At 37.3% G+C, this 12,868-nt stretch overlaps 1 protein-coding gene across 1 annotated transcript in view; it reads right to left on the reverse strand.

The window, feature by feature from the left end:
* afg1lb (AFG1 like ATPase b) overlaps positions 1-12,868 on the reverse strand; it is a 29,936-nt gene that overhangs the window by 4,757 nt on the left and 12,311 nt on the right. The window contains exons 7-10 of the mRNA XM_055021493.1: positions 10,339-10,397; positions 2,754-2,836; positions 1,929-1,999; positions 259-359 (exon numbers count right to left, since the gene is read on the reverse strand). Of these exons, the coding sequence (XP_054877468.1) occupies positions 259-359; positions 1,929-1,999; positions 2,754-2,836; positions 10,339-10,397 (314 nt within the window). The remainder of the gene's footprint in view (positions 1-258; positions 360-1,928; positions 2,000-2,753; positions 2,837-10,338; positions 10,398-12,868) is intronic.

Here is a 12,868-nt window from a genome sequence, read left to right on the forward strand (position 1 = left end):
TCTTCAAACAATTTTAAGTTCATCATCCCTCCCTGAAAATGCTTATTTCAAAGTGGAAAACAAATATGACCATATATCCTAAATTTTGCCAGACTGTGCAGGCTAAGCGATTACAGAATTTTAGAGAACTTCATCTTCTACTCTATAAGCTTCAGTAATCACAGTAAAAGGTTTGTAGGAGGGGTCTGAACACTGCCCTAAAGAGTTAGAAAGAGACGAGTTGTTTTTACATGCACATCGTCTCCAGGCACTACTCACTTTACCACACAGTTCTTCAAAAGTACAATCAGCGATGGAGCCACACGTCTTCTGAAGAGTCACATCTCTGCCCAGGACAGTGAGAACACGAGAACCAGTAACTAGAGAAACCAAAGCACAGTGAAAATTGACCTCGACGCAATAAAATGTTTTAAAAAACAACACAGTTAAACTTCAAGTACAACACAAAAGGATTAAAAAAATTGAATAAAAAAAAATCACAAAAAAAACTTCATCAGCTTTCTATCTATTATTTTTTCATTCCATAAATCTATGGAGGGCTGATCCTGTCTAAATTGGCAATAAATATTGCTTCTAAAACATAAAAAAGCATGAATTTTCCAACTTGTTTTATTATACAGTGTTGCACAAATTAATAGTTGTTCAGAATTTTCTATTAATAAGGGGAAAAAAATGCAAAGAGGAAATATGACGAGAAAAACAACGTACAATAAAAATGTCTGTAAATAAAAAAAATGTGCATAAATACAGAAAATAAAAAATTAACTAAATAAAACAATAAGATTGGAAATAAAATAGAAAATCATTAATAGTAGCATAGTTAATTTAATACTGTTGAAATGATACCAAATATACATTTTTGTCAAACATATTTTATTTCTGTATTTAAAAACAAAGACAAAAACAAACTTTATAGGTAGTTTGAGCAAAACATAAGATTTTTATGTTATATTTTTATTGCACTGATTTTTTATCAAAATTAACAAATATATGACAGAGAAAATGTAGTAACTGAACACTCATCTGAGGTTGCCGAAACAGAGCAAGACAAATTAGGTTATTGCACGAGAAAAAAAAGGAGTTTTTCAGGTGTTTAGCAGAAAAAAATATATAATTTTCTGTGGCATCTTTAGAGGTTTTATTATTACTTAAATTGATCACTTCTATACTCATGCACGCTAATGTAAACATACAGCAGTTATAATTATTATGTTGTGCTCCAAAACTCTGTTCTTTTGACTAAAAAAGAGATATGGAGTGAGAATGACTAATTTGGTTAGTTTTCTTTCATTTGACTGGATAAAATGATTGCAAACATGTTTACCTTTTAGAAAAAGTGTTTTGAGAATAGCCTTTTGAAGGACCAGGCCTGGAAGTTGGTTCATAACATATTTTCTGCTTAACATGGAACTGTGAGGCAACTTTGAGCTGAAACTGGACTTGATCCAGTAAGTGGAAAGGTGTTGCCTTGGCATAAACACAAACTGATTAGTTTGTGTTCATTAGTACTATTTTTAATGGTTCCACAAAACTTGACAACACAATAGGCATATTGTCGGCAAAAAACAAGAAAACTTAAAAAAATATGTTTTTGTGGACTGTGATCAATAACCAGATTTGTCATTGACCAGACCCATCCATAGTAGTTAGTGTTTACATTAACTGGTTTACAATTCAATTGTAAAAATGTGTAAATAAAATGTGTAAAAATGTGTAAATAAAATATGGACAAATGTCTTTGTCCATATTTATAAGAATTTTAGATGTTTTAAAACTTTTAAAATTTTTTCTCATATCTTTTGTGATGAAAAAAATAGCTAGAAGAATTTAAACACATTAAATTTATTCACAATCAAAATATTTCAGGAGAAGAAATATCTTTTTTTGGCATGAGACCTAGTTAAAACTTGAGAATTTAACTTCCTTACCACTTTTCTGTCTTAATGCCAGCTCCTCAAACAGTGCATCCAGGTAAGCCTCTGCTCCAGGTTCTCCTGTGCTGCACACATCACACACACACACACACACACACACACACACCACACACACACACACACACACACGCATGCACGTGCACACATACGCACACAACAAAACCACAGGTGAAACAATTGGGTATAAAATTAATAACGCTGAAGTGGCTACATCAAACGCTGCCAGCAAGCAGAACATTGGTGTTGAGTACTTAGCTTTTCACTCCATCAGCAGAAAAAAAAAATTAGGTGGTTAGGCTCTAAATAGGAGCGTCAGCCTGTGAATGCACGTTAAAGTGAAACTGTGGAGGGTGTATATGTGTGTGTTTGTTTGCTTGTGTTTTAACTCCAGGTAAAAGGGTGTGATGCTCTCTATTTACATGCACTTGAATGGCCCAAACTTGTTTGGCGGTGTGTGTGTTTGTGCGCATACACGGTCCTAACAGCAGATATGTATTGAGGAAAATAAAAAAGTAGCTTTTAAAGCTCTGCCATTTTCTCATGTTCTATTGATTCCTTTCATTCTTTTCATGGCTCTTTCAAGGTAATGTAGGTCTTTATAAACCTCCCTGCCTGCTTCTGCCCATTTATACATGTGTTTGCCTTCTCTTTCAATCTTTTTTAAAAGAAAAAAAAATTCTAACCACATCATGTGCAGAAACATTTCGTGTGTATGAATGTTTGTGTGGAGGTTAATATAAACACACAATTAGACTTCTACACTATCTCTGAACTGAGCTGGACTGTTAACATTAACATGATGCAACACGTGAGTCTTACAGGTAGTAAAGTTTTCCAGCCACGGGCCTGTCCAGCCTCCTGTAGTCAATCCCAGAGTCCAGACAGACAGTGTGGCAGTATTTCTGGGCACAAACACAGAAAAACAATCTCTTAACTCAATGGAGTGTGCAAAAACAGTAACAAAAAATGCAAAAATTTTAGAGTATGCATCAAAAGTAAAAGAAAAAGACAAGGGAGGCTCTCATTAGTATTAAACAAATAAATCTGGGTAAATAATTTTCATTATTTATGACCATATCATTAATCTGAAGAGTCCAAGAATAGTGTAAGAAGCATAAGACATTTTAATGCCAGCTCCTCAAACAGGTTTATTAATTGATAAATAAAAATATCAATTAAGAAAATATAAAAGAGTATATATATATATATATATATATATATATATATACACACATACATATACATACAACTTCTAAAAAGAAGTTGTAATGAAGGTGTGAATGACCACGAAGTGAACAGAAATAAAAAATAAAATATGATATTTTGTTGTAAAATACAAATACATTTAGTCAAAGTCTTATTTTCATCTTCAAATGTTTATTATATATCACAAATGTATTCGTTTGCTAAATTATAGCCTTAAAGATTTTTTTAAAGAAGAGGAAAGTGGTGAATCAGAGCAAATGGGTAACATTAATGTCTTTCAGATTAATTGCAAATCATACTGAACTCTCTGGCATTAAGCAATACATTAATTCTCATCACACTTGGCTTTAGTTTTAATGACTTTTTAATGACTGTGATTGGCTTTAGAAAACATAAAATTCAGCTTAAAAATACTTTGACAACAAATATACAGAAAATACAGATTTTGTGTTCGATGTAATGTTTGCATTAAGAAAACATGAGTTTTTTTTAAAGAACTTAATCAAAAGGTTGTTATTAAGGACTAATAGATTCAGCTTTTCAATATAAAGTCATAGAATATTGTTCAGCTGTACAATTTTTGTAGTAAATAAATATATATATTCTTAAGACTTTTATCAGTGCTTTCTTAGGGAATGAAGACCAAATAGTTTGAACAAATAAAAATGACAGGACTATAGAAGGCGACAGGATGGCATGAACCCATGTACCGACAGCGCTCCCATTTTGTGTCACTGCTTTATGGTGTTTTGAGCCGAACTACTGTTCTGCAGCACTCCAGCTGAGGTGAACTTGTGAAACTTTTTAAAATGGTGTAAAACGTCAACAGGATTCATGTCAGGGAGTGCAGCGCAAACTATAATCATCATCGCCACTATTCTATCAAAGAAAAGAGAGGAATTGCATATCATTCCAGGCAAGCCATCAACGGCTGACTGAGTATCCTGCGACAGCTCCATTAAATTATGAAATCAGTGAATTTCTGCCACTGGCCCCCTTAAGCTGCAGGATAATTAGTAATCATCACAAAGCATGGGGACGGAAATACTCTATTCTTCTCCGCTGTCAACTTTTTATCTCCGTGTCCGCTCACACAAACGGGGTTCCCACTCTGAGCCAATTGGCTGAATCAGGCTTAATAACAACCTGACAAATTCGCCCTCCCTCGCGCACAAAAGGGAGGTGTCATTTCATCAACCTTCGGTGACCCCACCAACCGGTAAATAGTCGCTCCGAAAAGCAAAAAAAAAAAAAGAGAAACTTGTCACAATTGCTGCTACATCATTAGAATCTCGGTTCGGCTTTTCTCCTGCCATCTTCCACCAACCCACCCCCCTCTCTCTTTGTGAACCATGTCTACCTACAGTAAAGACGGCTGACGGAGGTATAAATAAGAGAAGAGGAAAGAAGAAGGAGGAATGGAAACACAATCAGAGATGATGATTCCATTGGTTATTTATAATCAGATTGAAGCCTTGCGGGTCATTACTTGATTATCCATCTTAAGGGGATTGTCAAGATCCCACTCCTTCAAGATTTCCTCCGCCTACACATTGTGGTCTTTTACCACTTCGCCCCTCCAAACACCACCCGCACCACCACCTATCATCACACTCCTCTGACAGTCAGACTTCACTTTGAGTCTACTTTGCATCTCACTTCCTCGTCTTAAACTGTTTATTTGATTCCTAAATCCAACTGTTTAGGTGAGAAAACACAGATCAGACACCACAGGTTTATTAACTTTTAAAATTATTAGTTGGTCATCAATAAGAATACAAAAATTTTAACTTTAATGCTAATCTAGTATTCTGATAAGACAATAAATGCAATAGCAATCCTTTGTGGTCTCATGTCTCTTAGTATTGAGACATTTCATCCAAACCTACTTACTTTTTAAGACTTTTAGGGATTAATCATTAAACTGCAAGTCATTGTCACTAATTAGTAACTGAACTAATAGTTAAAGTAAATGCAATTACAATGTTACAACATTACAATGGTGATATTTATGGTTGTTAGCTACATGTAGCTCTGAGGTGCCACAAAGGTATAAATATTTTATTTTCGCCAAGCTTTCAAAAACTGTAGTTAAAAATCAGTCTGAAGCAAAAAGTGTAGACTTTGCATGCATGATGTGTATGTCTTAGGGAGGTCTTTGCTTGGCTCACTTGTACTATATGACTGCAGCTAAAGCAATATTGGTTTGGTGGAACAATAAATCTGTGCTATGGGAAAGACAAAGTGGATACAAGAAGTAGTAAAATTATGTCTTTTAGAGACATTGGTTGTTAAGTATTTGGACAGCATGTCAAAAAATGCTCAAATAAGAGATTTCTGAAAAGTCAGCATCTTGGATTACTGAAATAGACCGTTGACACACTTACATGGTCCATTTGACAGTGACAGTATTTAGAAAAGCAACATTTAGGAAACCATACTTGCTTTCTGACATTAAAGTGTAAAGACATTCCCAAATCTGAGGTCCAAATTGAATTAAAGCAACATATGAAGACATCCACAAACATGCTTGTGGATGTCTTGCATGTTCATCTATTTTTGGAAGTTTGACCATTACATGATGGAGATTACCAAAATGTTGGATATAATGTAAGAAAGTTTCCCGCTCAGACACCAGACATGAGAAACAGACTCTTCAAAAGAAAGTCATCCAAACACATGTAGCTCCGATCAAGTCATTGTCAGAGCTGTCCGCCGCCCTAACAGGACAGCCGTTTAGCATAAAAACAGAGTGGCTTCTCTCTTTCTTTTATTGGCTCTCCTTCCCTGTCCGACATATCTCTCTCAATCCTTCACTCCTCAAAAAGTTGCTTTTGAGTTTTTCAAAGAACGCGGTGCCATTGAGCCGCAACAAAAGCCAAGGATAGCTGACTATTGGGCCCTGATGAGGTCCACTCCCTCATTACCCAGCAGCAGAAAACATTTGATGCTTTTTCTTTTTTTTTTGTTTGGCCTGGAGAATTGACCAAGCCTCAAAGAAATGCAGGGTGGGAAGGCTGAAAAAGAGATGAGGGGGGGGTGGCGAGAGAGATGAGGGGGAAAGGTTGTCGTCCATTCAGCTCTGTGTGTCTTACAGCCTTCTGTGGAGGGGGACAGAAGGAAAGTGGGAGGGGGCAGGGACAGAGGGGTCGAGAGACAGAGAGACGGGGGAGAAAAGAGAGAAAGCTTAAAACACTGCCTTTATGCTGGCAAGTTCTGTACGACTCTTCTGACATCAAAGTGCTTTCACTAACTGGGGAGCTGCTGTGTGTGTGAGTGGGCAAGCTGGGGGTGTATCTGGTGATTTTATTCATTCCTCAGCAGTCTGGGAGGGGGTACGTGACAATGTGAACACCCTAATTACACCTAATGATCTGTTCCCTTAAAGTGTGACTGCCTTCGGCCGGCCATGGATTGTTCAGCTGGGCCGTTCTCACAACCTCCCCTTGCCTCGGTTGCTCCTCTTGGGGAAACATCCTTTGAGTTTCAGGCCTCGTGTTTTGTGATCCGGGACCCCACCAGACTCCACCGCCCTCAACTCCTCTTGAGTTCTGCTGGCCCCAAACCGAGCCAACCCAAAAAGCCAAAATGGGGTGTGGTTCCTGCACCTGGCCAACAGAGGCTGAAAATGTTTAACAGCAGCCAACAAGGACTAAACAAATTGGCTTTATGTTTATGTATGTCACTTTATTTCCCTTATTAATGACAATAATGTTATTTTTGATTTATTGTATATTATAACATGCAATAAGTCTATCTTATATCATAATAATATATCATTTTAATCTTCATTGATATTTTTATTTTCCATTTTGAAGGTTTAATCTCAGATGTTTTCAAAGATTTGAAGACATTTTTAGATTTTACTTCAAAGCTTTTTCTGACTGGAAGTAATATGAACAATTTCAGCAAAAGTACTGAGTTGAATATGATAAAGCTGCTTTCATACATTTCCAGAACAAATCAAAAGTGCAAAGAAATCCAACACGCACAATTTGTCAGATTTCTCACAGGAGAGCTGCCTTGAGCTATAACAACCCACTGTATTATTAAAGCACAAAGCTTTAATAATCAAAGAGATTGTGTGATTAATAACACCTGAGAGAAAAAAAAAGACAAAATCAAATTTTCATAACTTGATCAATTGAACATCTAATGCAATTTAACACCTCGATTTGATTTCTCACAAGTTTAAAAGGAGGAAAAAAATCTATGTTTCTTATTGTGTAATCAGATTTCAAACAACAAATATAGAAATCATGCGAATTGACTCCAAGGGCCTCTCTAACTCTGACCTTAAAAGTTCCACAAAACCATGGCTGCCATCAAATATCGAACTTGGTTTTATTTGAACTTGCAGGCCTTTCTGCTCTTTCTCACCAAGGTCTTTGTGGGACGACCACATCGCTCCCATTCTTCAAGTCGTCTCTGACATTCTGTTTTGTTTGTTATGTCTACATTTTTTTTCAATCATCAGTAACTGCTCAGCACATTGCATTTACTAACAATACAAATAACGGGGAAGGAGAGCAGATCAAAAGAAGGGTTAATGAGAGCAGGAAACCTACAGATACTCCAAGTTGGCTCAGGGTTGTCGTCATGTTTTTCCCTTTCCCTCCGGCAGCTTTTTGTGTGTGGCTGTAATCGAACATGCGGCGGGGAGAATAAAGTCACTATTCTGCTACCAAAATGCAGAGACCTGACCTTGGGTAAGTAAAGCCTACGAGCGGAACGGGATGGTAATGGAATAAAGAGAGAGGATAGGAGGGTGTAGACTGGATGGGTGATGAAAAGTGAAGTGGAGAGGGAGGACGGCTCAGGAGACAGAGAGAGAGAGGGGAAAAAAAAAGTGTCTTAGTTACAATACTGCCTGTGTCCATTAAAGGAGAGCCCCCAAACCCTGTATTTTACATAAACCTGGGCTTTGCCATGGCTACATAGAAAACGGATCACTTGAATAGATTCTCTAATGGTCCTAAACTGTCAAGGCACATCTGTAAAAATCAGCTCGGGATGTCTTAAACCGAGAAATTTTATACTTTCCACATGTGACAGGTAAAACTGCTTCAACTACGCTTGATCTAATGTTTTTGTCTCTGTCAGATGAGCCAACTGAATGTTTGTGGAGAAAAGAAAAGGGGTTCTAACTAATCAGAAGTCAATGGTTAAATAAAGACATCGACTCAGGCGGAAGGAATTGCTGGATTAACCTTTACCACAGGGGCACAGGTGATCAGGGTCAAAGGTCAGAGGCTATTTTTCACGACTTAACACCCTCGTTCTCTTTTCCACTTGTTATAGAAATGATGCTGCAGCCCACATCTCCAGCCGTGATCTGTAGACTTCTGCTCCCTGCAAGCATTAATTCAATCTATTAAGGGTTAGCTAGTTAGCAGCGTCACCTTGCAAAAGCACGCTTTAACATTGCAGGGCAGGCTGCCAGAGTACGAAAAAAAAAAAAAAAAACGACCCCAAAAAACCAGATGGTTTGACAAAAGGGGGAACATGGTACCCAGAAAGAAAGGAGGTATTCTGGGGCAGGGAGGGACAACAGGCATTCAGGACCTTGATGAGGGTGGATTAGAGAGGGCAAGGGTGCTGATGGGCGGGGAGCAGGGTAACTCAGAGACTTCCCATGTTGACTGATTATGTTTGTGTGTTGTAAGTTAAAGGATTTTTTATTGTATTGAATAAACGTTTGTGTGAAGCGGCTGATTAACCCTACTGATGCTGGTTCATAAAACGTGTTTAGGCGCTTACGTTGCAGTTCTGCACCTTACATGCTGGAATATATTAATCCAGCTGAATTTACTGAGCTAAGTTTATCTTCAGAACTAGACCTCAGTACAGTAGTTAAACAATATTTAAACATATGGTGAGCCATGGAGTTCCAAAAGCTGGTTTGATGAAAATTGATTTATGATTGGTCTCATGCGGTCTCTGAGACTCCCCCCCAACACTCCTCCCCATTTCAAATTTATGCTACACTTAGTGACGTTCAAGCATGAAATCCCAACAAATTACATCAACATTGGTGGTTGTATTGTGACAAAATGTGAAAAGATAGAAGGGATGCGATATTTTGCAAGAAACCATAATTTAAAAATGTTGCACAAATACAATTGATTCCTAAGTGAGAAATAAAATCAGGTACTGACAGAAATTGTCAAATCTTCAGTTTGAGCTATAGCTGTCCTGGTGCATTTTATGTAATTAATGCCATGCCAAACATGTCAATCATGGAGTCAGAAAGACTCAAGCTTTGTTATAATCTACATCACTGAAGTGTTCAAAACAAAATCAATGAATGTAGAAAGACATTCAAAAGGAAACTGTGTCTGTAGTTCAATAAGGGTATGAGAGACAGAGAGACTTTCAGCTGATAACTGTAAGGATAAACAGATTATAGTAAAGTTTGACATCACCTTTATTCCTAAAATAAAGGCTCACAACAGGAAGGCTGCAATAAAAATTATTTGAATGTTCTCACATTTCTGAAAAGAAAATTAGAATGAGCTAAAAATTTATTTGTTAAATACTTAACAAACAAAAAAAAAAGCTGAGTTTGGATATTGACCCCAAAGCTCTAACTGTTGCATCTCCACTCTGAAGAAAGATGATTTTAAAGCCATCCCTTTGCCAGTAATCACACTGTAGACTAAATACCAATAAAAAGTGTAAGAATGCTACCCTCCTCTGTTGCAAAATGCATGACAACAAGTTATTATGCAATTATTTATGATCATGATCACTCCAAACACATCAATGATCATTTCATATGCAGGCAGGATAATGATGCGACCTGCTTAAATTGCAAAGTAGATTTGTTTTAATAGAAATGGCTAGCTGTCGCCTCACTCTCTCCTTTTTTGTCCTCTCTCTTATCCCCTACTTTTGAAATGCAAGGAGTGTGTGAGTCACTCACTCAGCTCGTTCACCCATTCACATTACCTGTCCCATCTCTCTCCCTCTCTCCTCCTCTATGTGAGTGTTTCAGTGTGCACTGGCATGATCAAAGACAGCTTTGTGACGCCGTGCAAGGCATCCAGGAAGCAGAGAACATCAAACCACAACACGCATCAGGACATTCACAGCGGGAACAGAGACACATGTGTAAGGTGTGTAGGGTAGGTGTGTGTAATAAACAAATGAATAAATTAAAAAGACAAGAGCGAGACAGAGGTGACTTTGTCTCTACCTTTAGCACGTCGATGAAAGGTAGGAAGGTGTCCCTCTGAAGTCCGTTTTTGTACAGATCTGAAAGAGGAGGGAAGGGCTTGCATGAGAGCTGCTGTTTAGCCTCCTAATAATGTCATTCCCTCAATACAGATTGGCAGATAAATTGGCTATTGATGAACTGAAGGATGGGTGGGGAGGCACGACAAAAGGGATGGCGGGACCGGGCAGGGGGAGAAAAATGGATTTCTGCACCGGCAGCGGTAGCAACATAAAATTCATTATATTCCCAAACAATGGTGGCGAGAGAAAGGACCGTCGCCTTTTCAGCGCGGACAATGTCCACAGCGGCTGGCTGAATAGAGGTTTCAATTAGCTCGGCTGGAACAAATTAGATCTGAAGTAGCATCCTGGATAGACAGATAAAACAGATAGGGATGCACACAACAAACAGGCACAAAGACACAGAGTGAGGCACACACGGTGAGACTTAACAAATGCAAACAAACACTGATGTTGGGCTACAGTCTAACCTCACATAATAAATAAACCTCACTTTATAACTCCTGCACTGATGAATCGATGACATGAATGAGACATGACTATTAGGGTTAAAATAATAGAAATCAATATTTTGGGCCTCAATTAACTTGCTTTGTTGACAAAGTTTATTGGGAAAAAAATATCAAAGATCAATACAGCTCTGCCGTCTGCGCAGTAAATATGACTTCTGCCGTATTGATTAATTAGAGAATGCATGATGTGTTAATTAGTGAGATTTTGAGATTTTTGTTCCTGGCATTGATTTTCCGATGCTCATCAGCAAGAAAGCTAATGTCCTCCTAAAAAAAACATTAAGCCATTCAACAAGTAAGATTTAGAAAGCAAGCAGAAGCATGCAAGGTGTCATAAGGTTTTAGCATGATCTGTAATCTAATATAAAACATATTTCAATAAACATATGCCCTTTTACAATGTTTCGTCATGTTCAGGATTCCAGCTCATGATAAGCACATTTTTATTTCCAAAATTATAAAATACATTGAGAATAAAATGTCACACTTCTCGAACTTTGGCTGTGCATGTGTGGGGAGTTGACCACCTAAACATCACTTTAAATTAATGCTACAAATATAAAGAATGGACAGGAAGTCAGATGACAGCAGGAAAGCAGTTTTTGATTTAATGTGACCTGCAGATATAAAGAAAGATTTGCTTAACTGAAACTTTATGCTCACAAACAAAATTTTAGGTCACATTTGTGGTTCGGCTGTTTCTTGAAGTTTTTGATTGTTCACTTCTTTTAAATCCTAGATTACACAACTTAAATGGATCAAAAAGTGTTTCCAACAAAGAACTTTTTGTTGGGATAACAGAAATTTGGCCTTTCATTATAGACTGTCTAGATTTGCTGCATAGATTATCTTTGTAGCTTCAGTGCTCACTAAATATCTTTCCGTGCCATGAGTAAGCAACCTCATATCAGTTTGGCATTTTCCTAAATACTTTGTTTAAAACTTAAGATTTTTAGGTTTTCTGGCTCTAAGAAAACTATATTTTCCCATCACCCTTTAATAGGTGCAAAATTTTTATCTACATGTGCCAAAAATATCGTGATCTGTTTTCATTGGCAATGATGATGATGTCAAATGAATATTTAATTTATTCATCCAACTCTTGTATCCACTGAACTTCTTCAAATCAAAAACAAAAAGAAAGAAACTCACTAAATTCCCTTCCTGTACTCATTCAGGGGCTTTTTGATGCCTGAATCTCCACATCAATAAAGATAGAAAATGTATGCCTTTGAAGCCCAGTTGTTTCTCTCAGCTTTCAGTGCTCCATTAACCTTGTAATTAATACCAAGTAGGCTCTCTCTCAAGTTTGCCTGCTTTGGCGCTTTGTTCTTAATAGCTGGCAAATATCAGAGATGTGCGCCTTTGTATAGGAGAGCCATCTTGCTGCCACCCACTTCACTTAGAGGCTCTGAGACATCAACATCTCCCCAAAGAAAGAGAGGCGACAGACAGCACATCATGTATTTATCTCCACCTTGATCACCGTCTTGCTAATTCTTACTGGAACTGGCTGTAAATGCAACTTCAAAGGCTTTTAAGAGACAGCAATCTTTCCAGATGTATCAGGTGTCCCGCCCCTAAATTTGTGATGAATTGCTGTAAAGAAGAAAGCAGTTGGTGTGATCATATAATAGTAATTGATTCTTGTTGGAGCAATGCATATTAGAAGACTACTTAACTAATACTTTCAAAGGCAAGTTAAACATTAATTGATGGCTTGATTATTGATACTGATGGAAGAAAGGAGAACAAAGAATATTTCAGATGTAAATAATAAGCATGGATCAAAATGTTCAATGGACTCTTTGGATTGAAACTTGAAAAAACTTACAAAACTTTTTGTTTCATTGCTTATGCAACTGCAACACTGGTTAGTAGGGATTCTGTTTACAAGACATGTCTTTGTTTTAACCAGTAATGAAGTTATGGCTTCCTTTAGCCATAATGTAATGCTTGTTATTCCTTCTCGTATAC

Source organism: Poeciliopsis prolifica, unplaced genomic scaffold, assembly GCF_027474105.1.
Source record: "Poeciliopsis prolifica strain line A6 unplaced genomic scaffold, Auburn_PproV2 SCAFFOLD076, whole genome shotgun sequence".
Classification (NCBI taxonomy): domain Eukaryota; kingdom Metazoa; phylum Chordata; class Actinopteri; order Cyprinodontiformes; family Poeciliidae; genus Poeciliopsis; species Poeciliopsis prolifica.